The sequence below is a fragment of the Lissotriton helveticus genome, chromosome 2_1 (assembly GCF_964261635.1).
Source record: "Lissotriton helveticus chromosome 2_1, aLisHel1.1, whole genome shotgun sequence".
NCBI classification, from domain to species: domain Eukaryota; kingdom Metazoa; phylum Chordata; class Amphibia; order Caudata; family Salamandridae; genus Lissotriton; species Lissotriton helveticus.
The window spans coordinates 1002226575-1002246079 of record NC_136059.1 but is presented as its reverse complement, the minus strand read 5'-3'; the positions used below and the strand labels follow the sequence as shown (position 1 = coordinate 1002246079).

Genomic DNA, 19505 nt, shown 5'->3' with positions numbered 1-19505 from the left:
ATTATTTAGATAGGATACCAACGACCTACTAATGAGTACTATATTGGCCAGGGTCCACAGATCTGATGAGGTGCAGGGCAAGGCATGTGCTCCCCAACCCAATAAATCATATTTCAAAATCCAGGTAATGTACTCTCAGAAGTAATGCAACATTCGCTGTAACAATTCTGCAAACATCTCTGATACAGAAACAACTGCCTACTCATATCACACTTAACCAAATATGGGCGACTGTTAAAACAATAAATAAATAAATACAGAAGTCTCAGAAGTCAAGAAACCCAATGTAGACCGACAGAAAATAAATAACTCTTCGATGGCAAGGATAGTTAAGAGCTCTCTGACACTAAAATTAATAGTTTTTTAGCTTGTTTGAGGAATTTCACACATCTTGCTGATAGCTGTGGGTTCACACCACTCAGACATGCAGAGGTAGCCAAGTTGCAGTGTCTAAGCCAAGTTTATGGAACAGAGGTTTCAACCAGAAACAACATAAATTTGTCAAAGTTGGGCAAACACATATTATGTGGGCAAAACGTTCCTTCATATAGTAGAATAAGCAGCAATGCAGCTCCGAAGACCCTGTTAACCTTCCAAATGTATAGGCTTTTAGGGGTATTAAACCGCATCCCAGCCTTGACCATTGTTTTAAGGCTAGGTACACAGATTTCCCCAGCTCTTTGTACAATGAGTCGCATAAACTGGCATGAGCTTTTCAAGATAGTTCTTGTATGTCCTCAATCCTAGATTGTATTCTCGCCATTTTTACCAGCAATCCCGGGTTAGGTTTTGAGCAAAGATGTTGGCCGCCTCCAGGGCTTCCATTTCCTCTCTCAAGTAGGGTTTCCATATTAATGCTTTATCATGGATGGCTCGCCTTATTATTTCCTTCCGAGACCCTGATTTCCTTAATATCCCAAAAGTGGAGCCCAAATTCAAGCTGAAGCTGGGAGGATGGTGTTGCTTCAATGAGGTTAAATAGAAGTATGTAACATCTTAATTGTGCTTTAGCCAGTCAATGCAAAAAGTGGTCTTTAAAAATCAATGAGCCATATGCAAGTGTTGGCATACACTTGGTATTAATTACTTTACAGATGCCTGTTAAATCAGGCTCACTCATCTTGGAAGCCAACTTTTTAAAACTCGTTATCATTGACAAAGCAGAGTCATTTAGGTACCCTAGATGTGTGACATGAGAGCCACGGTTGTTGAAATAAATGCCCAGATATTTAATGCTTGTCACTTGTTCCATGACCACATTATTCATCGAAAAGTTACATTTGGCTGCACATTTATTTCTGACCCCACAAACAATGTTTTTTGTCTTGGCATAGTTAACTTTAAGTCTGTTTTGGGCACAGTAGCAAGCAGGGGCTGCCAGTGAATGTATCATCTGTATTCCGAAGACATTGTATATGGAGGCCTGCACACCTAGGAGGTACCACCCATGCTGCCCCTAGAGCTATGTCGATGCCTGCCAAGTAAAGGTTAAACAACAGTGGAGAAAAAATGCAGCCTTGTTTTACTCCAGTGGTGGTCTTGATTCTGTGGGTGGTAACTCTATTGTGACTTTAACTATTACCCAGGTGTCCGTATATAGGCTTCTAATGACTCTTAGAATATCTTTTGTGATGAAGTATATTGAGGTGACATATTGCGGGGTGGTCATTTTCTGGTTCTCAGTTTTAAGCAGCAGGGAGAGTATCATAAGATTGTCTTCAGCGCCATGCCCATACCTAAAACATGACTGAGGGATGAGGATTAGGGACTCTTCTAACTCATTGTTTAGAAGTTTAGAGAAAAGTTTGCCTTCCACTTCCAGTAGGGCAATGAGCCAGAATTTGGCAGGGTTATCACTTGTTCCTTTTTGTGTATGGGAGTGAGTATAGCGCCTCACCAGCTGTCCCACACTGTGTTCTCCCATAAACAATTTTAAAAGGGGGATTAAGTAAGGATGCCCATTCTTCTGTGGCATTTTATAATATTCTTGTGAGGATACTATTCGGTCCCAAAGCTCCTGCGGCTCGAAAAGATGCCAATGTGCACTTGATCAATTCATGGGCCATTGTTGCTTCACCCCAGAGCAACAAACTTTTCCTACAGCTAGCACGGTTCACTAGTTCTTCTACAGGATCTTCCTGTCTGCCTTCCTTTTTCTCCCCGTATTATACAGGTTGAGGATATTTTCAGACCACTTGTCGGCTGGCACAGCCGCTGACGCTTTCTGCATGCTTTGATTCTACTTCAACTTAACAAGCCTTCAAACTTCTGCTAGATTTTTCCTTTTCAGAGCACTGTGTACTTTCACCCATGCCTGTTCTTCATCAGCAAAGGCAATTTCCCCGGATTTTGATCTGAAAGACTCCCTCGTCTTCCGGATCTCCGCGACTTGTGCAGCAGTAGCAGTACTTTTGTGCGCCAAACTCCTGAGTTTATTTACCTCTCAGTTAAAAACCCTCAACGCCGAATTGCCAGGTCTGTCTGGGCGTAGACGTCACCCCGCTTTTGTGGCTGACTTGCAAATCTCTCCAATAGTTTACACAATAATGTTTCCCACTTTTAGCTGAGGGGGACACACTGCATACCACACGTTGCAGAGCTTCTCTCAACTCCACCAGGGCCGGCGTTGTTGACCATTTTATTTTTTGCAGCCTATAGGTGCCATCTTCTGTACCAATTGCTTGTAGTTGTATTAGTTTAGTTGTCTCCCTATTGAGAAAACATGACAACCATGCTTGATCACTTGTTGCAAAGTGGAGTACTTCGAAATTACTTTCCAACGGGAAGTGCTGGGTAGAAATCCAGATATAGTCTGGAGGCACACAACCTAGTTCTACATGTATAGCTGGCATTGGCCCCTCTTCCATTTAAGGTTCAGAGGTCCAAAGCATTCAGAGAGGTGGCAACTTCTGGCCCGCCTTGTCCCTCTTTACATGACCCAGCATAATTTCCGGTATGCCCCGTATATTGCACTCTTCTTGTTGCCATGAAAATATTTCAGGAGTTTCAAGCAAGAAGATATTGAAGTCACCGTAATTTATTTATTTATTTATTTAGCGATTTATAGAGCGCCTGGTGACCCGGAGGCTTCCCCGCGCTGTAGCATTTGTGGAGGCCAGAGGGGAGAGGGGACTTTATTTTGGGAACAGCAGCGTTTTCAATTTTTTCCGGAAAAGGAGATGGCTGGGTTCCTGCCTCAGGGGGCGAGGAAGTGAGTTCCATCCTGAGGATGCTTTTACAGAAAAGCGTCTACCGCCGGTGCGTGCCTTCCTGTATCTGGGGACGTTGGCCAGACGCTCATTGTTCGAGCGTAGGGATCTGGGGGCCTTGTAGGGGGTAACCAGGTCTCTCAGGATAGCAGGGCCGAGACCGTTGATAAGTTTGTGTGCGGTGCACAGGGCCTTGAATTCTACCCTTTGTCGTATTGGAAGCCAGTGGAGGGCCTTGATCGCTGGTCTGGCTGAGACTCTGGAAGGGAGATTCATAAGGAGCCGGGCAGCTGCGTTTTGCGTACGCTGAAGTCTAGCCATAGTGGCTTCAGGAGCTCCTAGATAGACCGTGTTACTGTAGTCTAGCCGCGCAAGGATCAGGCCTTGGACCAAGAGTTTCCTAGATAGGGGCGGAAGTAGTGGGAGGATCCTGCGGATGGAGCGCATGAGACCAAAACAGGTGCCTGCTGTTTTGGTTGCTTGGGTTTTCAGAGACAGCTCGGGTTCCAGCCAGACTCCTAGGGTCTTAATTACTTGTTTCGGGGTGGGTACTTCCCCGAAGACGTCTGGCCAGACCGAAGAGGGGATGGTGGTCCATTGCTTGCCCAAAAGCATGACTTCTGTCTTTGATCCGTTTAGCTTGAGCGATGACTCGCACATCCAGTGGTGAATTTGTTGGAGGCAGTTCGGCAGATTGTCTGGGTGATTGTCCAGATGTGAGAGTGAGACGACCAATTGCGTGTCGTCCGCATAGCTCACTATCTTAATCCCGAAGGGGGCGACGACATCCTCGAGGGGGGCCATGTAGGCGTTGAATAAAGTGGGGCTTAGGGATGACCCCTGGGGGACTCCGCTCGCAAGGGGGAGGGAGGCAGAGTGGGAGTTGCCATCCCATACCTGGAACGAGCGCCCTGAAAGGAAGGATTCTATCCATGTGAGCGCCGAACCTGCGAGCCCTGCCACGGCCAGCCGATGGAGTAGGACACGGTGGTTCACCGTGTCGAAGGCTGCGCTGAGGTCCAGGAGGATCACTGCCACTGACCCTCCTGAATCCAGGATGCACCTTGCCTCCTCGATGACAGCGAGAAGGGCGGTATCTGTGCCGTGGCCCGGGCGGAATCCAGTTTGTGACTGCCGCAGAAGGTTGTTTGATTCAAGGAACTGTGACAGTTGCCCATTGACCAGTTTCTCGGCCATTTTGCTGACGCATGGCCACGCATGACGCATGACGCACGTAATGACCCGCATTTCTGTGGTATACTGCTATCATAGGGCCTTAATTAACTTTAAAATGTCAAAAGTGATTATTTTCTTTTTTTGCACTTTAGGATTAATAAATATTTCTAATAATAATTGGTGGCATCCATTTTTCTGTCTCTCGAGGAAGTTGCCACTAGCGTCTGGAGCATACAGGCCCCAATAACATTTGCGAGGATTCTCACAACAATCTCCAATTCTTTATGAACCAAAATTAAGACACCTCCTGAAGAGTGACCCTGTGTTGGAAGGGATGGCCAGTGAGCAAAATTCCTTATGATCCGGCCAGGTCATGTGCGTCATTTGCCAAGTTTCATCCAGGTAGATGATATCTTTATGCCTATTTCTTTGATTTTCAAATTGTTCTTCAGGAGGGGTTTTAGGCCTTATATATTCCATGAGCACAGTTGCAATGACGTATTGAGTTTATGTTTGCTAGAATTCAGCATTCTCATGTTACATGACATCTCTCTTACAAGGGTTGGACTTCAGCGACCATTCCTTAACAACCGACAGACTCTTTTATTTGCTGCATGGCCCATTAAAATTGTAATGGGTCAACTAATGATCAAGTGTAATCCAACCCCTTTAAAGCACAAAGTTTGGGATCACGCTGCTACGGCGGCTTATTTTTTGCAAACAGGCAAGCATATTTTGGTTTTGCTGGCTTACTTATATTTATTCCCGAGTCTGCCAAAATCTCGTAATGGGCCTCCACACGCCTGGCGTTCTCTTTGTTTCTCGCAGAGGTGGGCCTCCGAAGGGGGCTCAAGAGCCGTCGCCATAACCCGGCGGCGAGACCCCCATGGCAGTTGCTGGGGGCAGGGGACGGCGTAAGGGACGCCGATTTCGGTGCAAAAATGGGGACGCCCGGCGAGAGGCAGGGGAAGCCTCCAGAGGTGTCGCGGCTGCCCCCCCGGTATCACGGCCAATGGGGGGGCTGGCCACTTTCAAACCCCCCAATGAGGGGGGAGGCACGAAGGGCGACAGTGGCCTGGGAGAAACATATAAGCGCTGCTCCCCCCAGGTATGCTCCTATCGAGGTGGAGCAGAGGGAGCAGCACGGCGAGCAGAGAATCTTGTGGGGAGTCTGGTGGGGGCGACGACGCAACGCCGTGCAGCCCACGTGGAGGACCAGCGAGGAGGAGAACGTGACCGGAGCCCATCCAGTGCATCCGAGCTGGTGGAAGCGGAGCCAGAACTAAAGCGACTGGCGGGAGCCTATCCCGCGGCGCACTACCCCCCATCGGTCATCGACCGTGTGCAGCGTCCGGCAGGACTCTACCCCGCGGCCCAAGGAGGCCTACAAGACCACTACCGGAGCCCATCCGGTGCGGCCCAGCCAGTGGGGGGAGGAACAGAAACCTCGGCGAAGCGTCCGGTGGGAGCCTACCCCGGGGCGCACTGAGGGCGGCGGGAGCACGACCGGAGCCCACCCGGCGCGTCCTAGCCTGCGGAGAGCGTCCATCGGAGCCCCTCGGTAGAGCGACCGGAGCCCACCTGGCGAGCTTCTAACGGCAGCGTTAAGCGGCCATCGGGAGCCTACCCCGGGTGCCCAGGAGGGCAGGAAAGCGCGACCGGAGCCCACCCGGTGCGTCTGAGCCAGCCGCCCCCCGGAGCCCACCCGGGGGGCGAGTGCCATACGAAGTAGCCTGCCGGAACCTACCCAGCAGGGCGGGAAGCGGGGAACCAACACCCGACACGACCCAAGCCCACCCGGCGTGTGCGGAACCGCCAACGAGCAAAGGAGACGGTCCCCTTCTTCCCACAGCACCGAGGGAGCGCGATCAACCCCCCCCCCCCTCCTCCCGGTCCCACCAGCTTACCTGGTCGAGGGGGCTGGGTGCCTTTCCGGCAGCAGAGCGCAGGCCTGACCGGCAGCAGAGCGCAGGCCTGACCGGCAGCACCAGAGAGTCAAGGAAGAGTGCCCCTCTGGCCCGGGGAACTCTAGGAGAACTACGCCCTCTAAGCTCGAATCCACTGTTCAATCCTAAGGCTTCTGTTCCAGGACCCAGGCCATCCGTTGGCTATAGAAAAAGTGGTGCTGCATCACAATGATGGTGATTTCCTGAGGTAGATCTCAGAATATTAATCTTATTGCTTAGTTTATATTCTGTAAGAAGATTGGACATGATTTCCGGAAGGGCTGACATTTTTTCAAGAAGCAATGAGCAGTAACACCACTCCAACGACTTGTCCACCTGTTGTTGGGCTTTCGTTATGAGTGAATTTAAATTATCCAATCGGAACTCAATTTTCTCGACATTGTTTACCAAGATTGTAATATTGAAATCTGTGAAACCAGCTTATAAGCATGCAGCATGGGCACCTGGCTCATGGTTTTCAGTGTACTATCTATAACTGACCACCAATTCTGTGTCAGCAAATCAGCAGCTGCCTCATCCTGGTGGACTTTTCATACTTACCAGGTTTACCAGGGTTTTCTATAATACATTTCTGGAAGAGTACTTCGTAATCACTTTTCAATGTTTCAGAATACATGGGGAAAATGATTCCATAATAATTCTTCCGGTTGTTATAACATAACGATATTCTTCTTTTTCTTTGATCATTATAAGTTCATTGGAATCACTGCCGCTGTTACTAGTCGGCACATCAAATGGATCTGTCGTGTTCAGTAGTTCTTCATTCCTTATATAGAATTCCTCTGCCTTTTCCAGCTTCATAGGGTGGCTTCTATACCCGTTGCGTGCTAAGTTGGGCTGGCTTGTGTCATGACACATAACTTTTCCAAGATTTACATGAATGAATTTCTCTGGTTCAACAACACATGGAGGCACTGCATTAAAAGGAGGATCAAGATATATGATGTCTTAAGATTTGTAATCTGGGCCTCAGGACTCAAACCCCCTGTTGGAATTCAACCTGGAAAAGCTGCAACAATTATAACATCTGGTGAAAGGGGCCCAGGAGTGAGTGATGAGGGGTCCTCCAAGTCCTGGTCCACCTTTTCTGTGTGTGGTGTAAGGCTAAGATCAATGTCTGGCAGAATAGAATGATTGGGTCAATCACTCCTAACCTTCTCATTAGCCTCCGTCAACCCCACGGCTTGAGCAAGTTCTTTTGGAGTTTGTTCTCGCGATAAAGACATAGCTAAATAGCCCTCACTTTGTTCCAAATGGGGGTATTGCTCTGCGGCTAATTTTCCTTCACCCTACACTATATTTTGCATGTTGTGGTTGCCCTTCAGCGACTTTAAGCAAGAGGAGCTGTTCACCAAATCTGTTGATATACTATTTTTCGCTTTATAGCATTTCTTATTTCCCCCAATGGTGGGTGTCTCAATAATCTGATTCTTTACAAACCCCGTTTACGTCCCTTGTTTATGTGTAAGGAGTTCACCTGCTTTTCTGTTTGCGAGGTTTTCTCGCCTCCCTATTTGTCTTACCGTTCTAGTTCTGTATGATTTTAGGAGCAGCAATCTCCCCATGAGCATTTTTAACCCCACATTCCTCTAGAGGCCTGGCTCAAAGGCCATGGGTAAGGGGCAAGATTACTAGAAGTCCTTTGCAGGAAAACAAAAGTTCGTATTCTTGTTCTTGGCCCATCCTTGGTGTCACTGACAATCCGCCATTATAAGTCGTGGGTCGTAGGGCGCTGCCACAACTCCCTAGAAGTAGGTGTTATATATTATAGTATATTTATATGATACTTTATTTATTATCCCTGGTGATAGGGCACAAGCATGCCAGAAGCCAAAGGAAGAACTATGCAGGGTGTAAGGCGGGAGACAACAAGCAGAGGTAGTAGAGGACAGTGCAGACTGAGGTGTAAACAGTGGCGGACCACCAAAGGCACGAGATGCACTGGCCTAATGTTGGCTGTCTCCATGCCAGATGAAGGGAACCCCGGCACTACCCCCCCCCCACCCATAGCTTCAACTGCCCGAGTCTCCTGCTTCCCAGTTTTCCACATGACCCCAGTGAGACCGACCTCTGCCACGGTGGGTTTGGGGCCGCGTCCTGTTTCTACAGCAGGTCACAAGCGCTGGGAGGGGGGCAGGGGCACCAAAGCCCCTGAAACTGTGGGTTCACGCGGCCGCCAGCCCCGACCGACAGCATGACTTGCACGTCACGGCTGCATCACAGGAAGCACGTAGCACACGGCGACGAGGAGCAGAAATATAGTTCCCGACGTGTCTTCAAGGAAGGAACGCTTAGATATGAAATTAACAATAGTAACTTTACATTATCTATATGCAATTACCTTCTCTATATTTTGGTCCTTAATATATTTGCCCCACGTGATTTCTGTCCTAGCTAATCAGTCTTACAACCACTATAATGGAACAAAAATCCTTTGCTTAGCCTTGAACCACAAGTAGCCAACCAAGGCATTAGAGCCTTAAAGTCCCCACTTCTGTATTGCACTACAGTATTGGAAATCTTTACTTTGACAGTTAAATTGGCTGATTAAAGTACAAAAAAGACAAAACAAATCACATTTTTTCTGATGTATTTGCAGAGAGCAAAGAAGTTAAATAAAATATTCTTCTTACCAGTGGGGTATAGGAAATGCCATAAATGAGGTGTGTCTAAATATTTCATTAATGAAAGCTTCAGAATAATGTAATTCCTTCCTGTCAGCAAATTTAGGAAGTCGGGTCCCAATCTTTTCATCTGTAATAGTTAAGCACATTGTCAACAATCATGATTTGAAATATAGACTCAAAATATTCTACCTCCATCCCTTTTAATTTTTAGAAATGTGGTAAGCAAAGGTTAGCATTTGTGCATCATGAAGCATTAGATTTTCAACAAAGGAATGCATGTTTTCTTTGATGTACATAGTAAATGAGTGTAGGAAACAGGATTGATGAACCGAGGAAGATTTCTTTAATATGAATTGTGGGTGAGCACTCAAAAAGTATGAGCAATTTTGGCTCTATTAAAAAACACATTCATATGAATCCTGAGATTACTCTCTGTAGCTTGGCACTAGCATCAAGGCATTCCTCTAAGAATAGTTTGTTTAAATGAACAGTAATACTAATCCAACATTACATTTAAGACACAAATAATTAAAACTCTCAACCAATTTAATAATGTAAAAACAAATACTATATACAATAACACCAGAATTACTGAAATATGGCATGGAGATGAAAAGTTATTAAAGTATCAAAGGGAATCCATAGAAAACAATAGCAAATGGGTTGAAAGTGTCCTAGACACTCTCCACAGAGGACCAGTGCATGAGCAAGGTGGAACAAAAATCTGTAGCATGTATTGTAGTCAACGTTATTCAACAGAGCATGGTGTGGAGCAGGGCTCTTAAAAATCTGATATGTTCAGGTCAGTTTATACTTTGGCAGGCGGAGATAAGTCTGTTAAGGTTTTATTTTTATTTTATTTTGAAGGTTTTATATAGCGCTAGCTCCACCCGAGGGTATCAGAGCGCTTTACATCAGCAATGGAAGTACACAATATAAAACAATCCTAGTAGTTGACCAAAAACAGGTTATACAGGTGTTAAAACCAATAAAAAAATACAGGTAATAATATAGGGAAAACAATAATGATTAAAGGCACATATAGGAAGAGATAGAGTAGCAAGTTGCATCAACCAGAATATTTTTGTAGATAGGAAATTTAATAGAATGTCAAGGAGGTTTCAAAGGACATAGTAGGTAGTGAGTGGTAAAGAGAGGGGGAGGGGGAAGGGAGGCAACAAAAGGAAAATGGGGGGTGAATGGGGGAAGGGGGAGAAGTCTAAGGAGGGAGGAGGAGAGGTTGTCAGAAAGGAGATCCGGGATTTAGTTTCCCTAGAATGTAGTGAGCAAATGAATTTTAAGGTCTTTTTTTAATTTGGGGTAGGAGGGTTTGCAACGAAGGTCTTTGGGTAGGGCATTCCAAATGGTTGGGGCCTAACCTGAGAAGGAGCGGGATTTTGAAGCAGATTTTTTGAGTAGGGGTGGAATAAGACAGAGAGTCTCGGAGCTTCTCAGTGTTCGGGCACAGCACAGCTTTTTTAAACTGTAAAGGCCAAGGCTCTAGTTGCCAGCTCTTTCTCAGATATGTAAATGTTTTCTTAGGTGAAAAATATGGTTTAGAGCAAGTGGCCGAGAAAGCATTTAGAGCCTGATTTAGAATTTGGTGGATGGAGTACACTCTGTCAGAGTAGCAGAGGTCATTACCACCGCTAGCCTGAAGGACTACTTCCTACAACAGATAGAGGTGGCAGTCAGCCCATCAGTGTTCTCTGTACATTGAAGGGAACCACTATTATGGCTGTTGCTTTTAATGTACTAAGCGTTTGGTGTACAGCTCCCCTCAGTTTTGACAGCTGTTCACCAAACTGTTATCTTTTTTCTTTTTAAAAAACAAGCACCCAAAGTGGGTAAAATAAGGAACTTATGACCCTCTCACGCCATGGTGTGGGGGTCATTATAAATGTTTTTCTTGTCCCTCACTGCCAGGGTTTTCCTGGCAGTGATGGACAAGAAGAAAAAGACATTACACTGGCCATCCTAAATGGGGGGTTGGAGGCATAATGGCCTTCCTCTGATAGGAGTATTCCATTGACAGAGCCAACGGGGACTCCACCAATAGAATACTTCCCGTAAATGAGGCAGGTAATCTGAGAGTTTGGTGGGCTGGGTACTCCATTACTTTTGTGACTGAGTATTGGGTCTGCCAAACTCTGAATCAGACCCTAAGGGGCCGCATCTCAGTTTACTCTCTGACCACCACATTACAATGCTGGCGGTCAGAAACTAAACCAGCAGATCATTCTGGCTGGCTTCCAATGGACTCAGGGAGCCTGCCGGCCAGTCAAAAATCGGCCTGTAATCCCAAAGGGCGGTCTTTTCGCCTTTGGGATTATGATGCATGGTTTCTGACAGGGTTTACATGCCTGCCTTTACGACATAGAAATCCTGTCGAAAAGCGTGTTTGGGGAGCCCTAGCAGGGCCCTCTTGTGTGCATGGCCTCCGGTTGAGGGCCGAGGGTGCACCTATGGGCCCCCCTGTTAATCCCTGCACCCAGTGGCAGGCACCTTGAGATGCCTGCCATGGGATGCAGGGATTAACACCACCTCCCATTTCCCTATGGGAGCATGTACTATGACTGGTTTATGGCCCAAATACATGTTCTCATAGGGAAATGTCAAAATGTGATGGACAGTGTTCAGTCGCATCCCAATCAGGAGGTCGGTTATGTCCCAGTTCCGAGAAGGCATCTGCCCAACATAGTAATAGGGCCCTAAGTGTTTACTTCAACACGGGAACAAGGCTCTCAGCTGTAAACCTCAAATCAGGTTTCCAAGTGGAGTTTCGACATGCTGTTTTGTGCACAGGATAAGGCAAAAGCACTGGGAATATAAATTGGTTAATTCCGTAATTTTCCTGGGGAATCTCTGAATCCTGTGCTCCTAAATGATAAACTTGCATGTGCATTGCAGGTCTCTTGTAAGGCACTCACCCTTTTGATCCACCTTGCAGGAGTTCCAGTATTGTTTGTGACTTTAAAGCATGCATTGACAATGCCAATAGGACTGTTGTAGAGTATGTACATACAAAAACACTTAACATGCAGGTGCCCATGGAAAAACACAACATATATCCATGATCCTATGTAGATGCACATCAGAACATTTTCAAATATCAGTTAATGCGAACAAGTCATTGAGCGACATTTGCAGACAGATAAACAGAACCCAACGGTACCCACACATACACAAAAAAAACCTATGATCACTTATGCACTCATGTATTTTTTTCAAATATACAGACAGCAATACCCAAACACTGGCCATATGCATGTTCACAACTGGAGGCTGAGGAAAATTCCTCCAGATACATACACACACATGTGCACACACACATGTTAACATATATAAAGGCACCTTTAAATGCAGTCCAACAGATGTACATGTACATGTTTGGACAACATATCAAATTGGAAATATAGGATGCAGAAATATTGGGAAAACAATATTGTGACAAAACAATATGGTGATGCAGAAATATTGTTGCCAAGAATATACATTTTTTAGATAATTAATATTGTTTTCAAGACTATCGCTGTTGTAAGTATCGTTTTCAATAATATAGTTATGGAAAATAAAAAAAATATTATCTTTATGTGTGTTAGTTTATATATTATTTTTTCAGGGTTATTATAATGTTTGTACAATGGTTCATAACCTTTTTAAATATTGTCTGTAAGGGTAAGTGATTTATAATTTGTAATTTAATTAAATAGTAATTTAAATTGCTGTATCATGTTGCTAGGTTTGTAGGGGTGTAGTGTGGGAAGTTGATTAAGTATACATAATTAATTATGAATGTATTATTGATTTTTTTAATTGAACATTAACTATGTAAATTGTGCAACAATATATTTTTTAAGCTGGTAGGTGTGGGTTGCCGGGTTTTTAGGGGTATCTGGTTGAAAGATAATTAAATAATCATTAATTAACAATGGATTAACATTTTATGAATAATATAATTTTCCCCACTGTTTTTGAATAATTATTCATTTAATTATTAATTATGTACATTTTGTAATCCTTAAATTTTTTAAGTTATTTGTTAGATGCGGGTTGGTGGGTTTGTAGCAGAAGAGGGTGGGATGTTAATTATTAATTAATACATGAATTTATAAATAATTATTAATTGATTTATCAAATGATAACTTTTAAATAATTGATTCATGATTACATAGTAATGTGTCTATTAATAGTTAAATAGCTATTAATTATGTTGTTTAATATTTATTTATTTCAGCTATATGTTAAGTGCGGGCTTCTTGGTTTGTGGGTGTATAGTGTTGTAAGTTAAATAAATATTATAATTTGTTGTTATTGATAACTAATTATGAAATTGTTTATTAATTTTATAATATGTTAAAAAAATTGTATATGCATTTTTTGGGTTAATCAATGAAGTTTATATTAAGAGTTTTATATTTATATTAAATAAATAGGTTACGTTTCATATCTGGTATGTGTTTGAAGTGAAGTACTTTCCCGACTGTTGCATAGACTGGAGTGACAAAATATTACCCCTCAGAAGGAGTCGGAATAGTACATTTTACCTATCCAAATTCCAATGCTTCCCCTACTGTTGCAAAGAATGGAGTGGGAAAAGTACATTTACCCCTCCGAACTCCATTGCTTTCCCTACTATTGCACAGACTGCAGTGGCAATAATAATTTCTATTCCTCCGAACTCCAGTTCTTTCCCTACTGTTGCACAGACTGGAGTGAGAATAGTAAATTGTACCACTCTGGAGTCCAACATTTTCCCTACTGTTGCACAGACTGGAGTGGGAATAGTAAATGTTACAGCTCTGGAGTCCAACAATTTCCCTACTGTTGCACAGACAAGAGTAGGACCAGTAAATGTTAGCTCTCTAAAGTTCAACGTGTTCCTTGCTGTTGCATAGACAGGAGTGGGAATAGTAAATGTTATCCTTCCGTAGTCCAACCCATTCCTACTGTTACACAGATTGGAGTGAGAAAAGGAGATGTAGCCCCTCTGAAGTGCAGGGCTTTTCCTACTCTTGCAAAGACTGAAGTGGGAATAGTAAAGAGAATTTTTTCTAAGTCCAACCCTTTCCCTACTGTTGCAAAGACTAGAATGGGAACAGCAATGTCACCTCTCCGAAGTCCAAAGCTTTCCCTGCTGTTGCACAGACTGGAATGAGAATAGAAAAAGGTTATTCCCCGGAGTCTATCGCTTTCCTTACTATTGCACAGACTGGAGTGGGAATATTAAATTTTACCCCAGTGGAGTCCAACGCTTTCCCTACTGTTGCAGAGATTGTAGTGGGAATAGTACATTTTACACTACCGAAGAATAACGATTTTCCTACTGTTGCGCAGACTAGAGTGGGTATAGTACATGTATTATTCCCAGAATTCAGTCTTTTGTAATTTTGTTTAAATATATATATATTTGTTTTTGTTTATTTGTTTAATTTCATAATATTTGTATATATATATACATATTTAAATATATACGATCATTTTTTATAATTTAGTTTTTTAATATTGTGAGTACTTTTGTTTAAAATTAAATTTTGTTATTATTTTCAATATTTTGATTTTGATTTGTTAATATTTTTTGTTTATATATATATATATATATATATATATATATATATATATATATATATATATATATATATATATATATATATATATATATATATTATATATACATATACATATATTTTTTAATAATAGTGTTATATTATATATATATGTACATATAAATATACACATGCACATATATACTTGTGTGTATGTTTATATAAGTATATTTATATATAATATTAACTGTTACTTAAATGTATTTAATTTACATTATCTCAGTGTTATATATGAAAATATTTAAAAAGTACTATTTTAAACTATATACATATTAAGAAATTATATTTTTTTTATGTTTTTAAACAATATTAGTGTAAAACGATATTTAGTTTTCGATATTTTTGTACTTGCCTTTGTAAGTAGAGAGAAACAATATTTTTGTAATCGATATTTGTGACTTGATATTTATTGTTAGAATCAATATTCTGTCAGAGATCCTACATTCCACATACATCTGCAGACACCCATCAGCACACAAAACATGTTCAAACTCCCTATTACACATACAAAACACACATACAGTGAGCTTTTTATATAACTAGCTTACATAGAGGATGAATACAGGCTTGCACTCACATATACAATCGCAAACTACATACAGACAGGCTGTGGGCAAACATTAGTAGTAGATCAATTGAAACGTGTATTGATGAATGATTAATGAATGCATGAATGTGAGTGGCACATGGGTGATTAAATGATCGCAGGACTGTGAGTGGATGAACGGTTGCATAGGTATATGGACTAGGGTACACATGGATGGAAGGATTATTCCATAAGTGTATGGAATAATGTAGAGAGGAGTACATGTGAATGTGTGATTGAGTGACTAGACTGATTTAGAGCTTGATGTATTAGTGCAGGTGATGAATGAATATTCCATTTGAAGTTTGGTTTGGTTACCATGTCCTGAAACTTGTTATTGTTAGAAAATAACAGGTAAGGGAGGAGGGTAGGGGTCCTCTGACCCTCTGGTCATTATGGGGGCTGGAAAAAGCAATTTGCCTCATTTAATCCCACAGGAATCCCAGCAAACTCCTTCGGGAGCCAAGACGGCCTCTCCATTCACTTCTGTAGGACTCCAGCTGGAGCAGTAAAGGGGAAAAAGCAAATATAGATAATAAGAAGTGGGGATCTACTGATGGATGTCGGCTTATGGAGGTGTTGACTCTGCCATTGAGGGGGTTGAGTGCAAGACCTAGCCCTGCCACCAGGCCCCGAGGCAACCCCTTATGTGTGGTTTAGGGGTTTGTAACAAACTGATCATAATTGATCACAATAAGATGTTGCTTTACATTTTTTTTAAAACAGCAGAGAAATTCCCTGAAAAAAACAATGGTTGAAGTGAAATTATGTGTGAAGAAAGTAGTAAGATATTAACTCATTAACTGAAAAAGCAGTACCAGTTATAAATCAACAACATTTTAATTCACCGGTTATATAAGTTTCACTGCTTTAATGCTCTGCTTACAACCTTAAATATTATATCACTGATGATGAAAAATATGGCATTGCAAGTTATACAATTGGCGAATTTCACTGTTAATTTGGTTTTCAAACTAGTATTTTTTCATTGATTTTCTATCTATCTATCTATCTATCTATCTATCTATCTATCTATCTATCTATCTATCTATCTATCTATCTATCTATCTATCTATATCCCCAAAAAGTGTCCGTACTCTGAAGGAACTCCAGAATCAATGTGCAAAGGGTTCCGTGATCAAGGCTGTGACGTAGCCAAAGGTGTTGGATATGCTTCTGAATAAACCTTTTGATTCTGGTGTGTGTGCATTGCTTGGTTTAGAGTATTGACCCTTCCTTGGGGTATACAGGGGTTTCGGGCAGCATCAGCACTAGGACTATATCTAAAACAATTGCTACAATAAGCAGAGTATATCATCAGCCTATTTGCAATAATTTGAGCTCCCTCTGCTGTACAGTGATACTAGTAATAGTAGGGTTATAAGAGATCTTGGTAATAAGTAGTTTCTTTATTAAAGCAAATAAGCAAGGGAAAGTGGACACCCCTGGCATGCTGCACCATACAATGATTTTTCTTTGAGTACCAAGTATACGACAATTCACATGGTAAAATAAAAAGAATGGAAAATGGGTATGAAGGAAACTTAAATATTTATGAACCTACACATGATACTGAGTTTAGGGACAGTGGTTATTTTAACACCTCTGAATTTGTTTTTACTCATACTATCATGTAATACAGAGAGCATTTTGCAAAATCTCTTCTTTCTTACACACTGGCTTCCATTTGGAAGCCACAAATTCAAAGACATTGGATTGGTAATAACACATGTTCTGCTATTCTGTTGACAAAAGTGCCGGAATACCACCTGGACACATCACATTCCATCCAGCGAAATAAACGTTTTTTTATAATATGGGTATCTGCAAACTTTGCGTCTTTTCACACGTGCCACACAAGGGCTGCCATGTCTGGACAATACTGAAAACTAGACACCTGTGGAAGTCAAGGGAAGTGTGACTTGTGTGGTTCTCAGAAACCTTTGCTACCCAAAAGCCCTTGTAAGTCTCACATATTGACTAAAAACATACACTTTCCTCACAGATCTGTGAGGCAAAGTTCTGGAATCTGTGGGTATCCACAAATTTCTGGTATGGGTGGGACTAGCACCCACTAGAGGAAAGGGCCCAAAATACAGCATGGACAGATCAAATGTTTTCACTCAAACCAAGTCTTTATTTGCAATGTGGCTGGCTGCGGAAATTGATCTTAGCTCAGCCAGCACAGAGGAAAGCCTACCAGACCCAGACATATCTGAACACTAGACTACCAGGGGGGTCCAGGGTGGTGTGACTTGCATGGATCCCATAGGTTGTTTTTACCCAGAAGACCTTGCAAGACCATGCAAACCTCAAATGTTGGTTTCCCTTTGGTTTCCCTCACATTTCTGTGAGGGAAAATTCTGGATATCTGGGGAGCCACATATTTTCTACCACTTAAAATTCCCGCTTGTCTCCCTAGAAAAATGATACCCTGCTTGAGTGGATGGCACTAGTGCTTGCAATAGGGAAGTGCAGGGCCCAAAAAGCAACATGGACAAATCATATTTTCCCACTTAAAACCAACAATGGATTTTGGGTCCTAGCTCAGCCAGCACCCAGGGAAACCTACCAATGCAGACATTTCTGAAAACTAGAAGTACTTGGGAGTCACAAGTTGTCTGACTGCCACGGATCTCACACAATACATTTACACAGAAGTGCTTACAAGTTTCAAACGTTGCCTGAAAACACACATTTTCCTCACATTTCTGTGTGGAATAGTTAACTAAATATGTGGGGATCCATTAATTTCCTATCTACAGCTTTCCCAAACTTCTCCCAATGAAAATGGTACCCCATTTGTGTGGGTGGCCCCAGTGGCCATGACAGAAAAGTACCTAAAATGCAACATGGGCAGATCACATTTTTCCACTTAAAACCGACCCTTTTTTCAAATTTGGAAATGTGCACCCTAGCTTAGCTGGTACCCATGACATTCTGTGAAACCCAAAGCCCAACTACCAAACCAGGACATTCCTGAAAACTAAACATTCAGAGTAGTCCAAGGTGATGTGACCTTTTGGAAGGAAGGCAGAAGGAGACTGTATTATCCACTTTTGGGTGCGGGCATGACCCTGCACTAGTATGGACTACCACAACTTCTTTAAAAAATAAATAAAAATCCAAGGTGTCTAGTGGGCTTACTACAGGGAGGCAGATCCTCCAATCTGTCTCCCCAGGTGGACAGAAAGACTGGATTTACACCTTGGGGTTGGGGGCCCAACAACCACTTTCCTGTAAAAATGAAACACCCGGGGGTCTAGGTTGCTTTTTGTCCCCCAGGGGGCATATTGAAGGTCAAGACCTCCTACCGGCCCTGGTGGCAGAAATAGTGTTGTGCCCAGGGAAAGGGGAACACTAGCTCATTGCAAGTAGGACCACACCTCCCTCAAAATGAATCCCTGGAGTCTAATGGGTAAATTCCTGCTTGGAGATCATCCTCCTGCGGTGACCCCAATGCAGCAACCACTTGGTAGAGATATTATTGGAAATGGGAGAGAGTCCTCTCTTTCCAACGTTACCTCCCTCAACGGAGTTAATCCTCAGGGATGAGATATGCCCCGAATCACCCGAGCACATTGCACTTTTGCAGGAATAACATCAGTGTACCATGAGCTCTGATAGAAGGAGTAGGCACCTGGACACCTAGCTTGCCACTTGCCTGTGGCCTCCAGTTTCTGCTCGTTCCAGACTGTCCAGTGACACTGCAGTTGCCCGGGTTTTCCCACTCACTGTTCTTCCCACCAACAGAAGCCCCACCCACCCCAGGACCTACTTAATACATGAGGCAGTGTGACCACGCAGTGGACAGGTGCAGTGGGTGTACCGCTGGCACACCAATGGCACCCCACAGGCAAACCCATATGCACCTGGATCGCGCCCTGTCCCAAGAACCCTTGCTCTCCCTCCCCCAAAGATACACCATCGCCGAGGTCTACACCCTCAACGCCAGATGCAGAAACAAACACTGCCACATGCTTCATGGTAGGACCTTTCACCTGCACCCATTGCCACTTCGCCTGCCACTGCACAAACACCAGCCCACCGACCAGCCTCACCCCAAACACACCACAGACACCACCTGATCAAAAACACCAACTACCATGTGCCCTACTAAACACATGCTCACTATGCAATCATTACGCTGAATTATGGGACCTAATCACCACCCTCACACCCAATATCCTCTACCTCACTGAGACCTGGCTCAATCCCACATCCGCCCCAGACATTGCCACAGTGACTCCCGACAGATTTTAAGTCACTCACCAGTGCCACACCAACAATCCGGAAGGAGGAACAGCCTTCACCCAAAAAGAGACCATACACTG

The 19505-nt window shown here is 43.3% G+C and overlaps 1 protein-coding gene across 1 annotated transcript in view; it reads right to left on the bottom strand.

The window, feature by feature from the left end:
• The window catches only part of LOC144818397 (cytochrome P450 1A4-like), a 222650-nt gene that overhangs the window by 84931 nt on the left and 118214 nt on the right, over positions 1-19505 (bottom strand). Inside the window, exon 5 of the mRNA XM_078675767.1 lies at positions 8986-9106. Within this exon, the coding sequence (XP_078531893.1) occupies positions 8986-9106 (121 nt within the window). The remainder of the gene's footprint in view (positions 1-8985; positions 9107-19505) is intronic.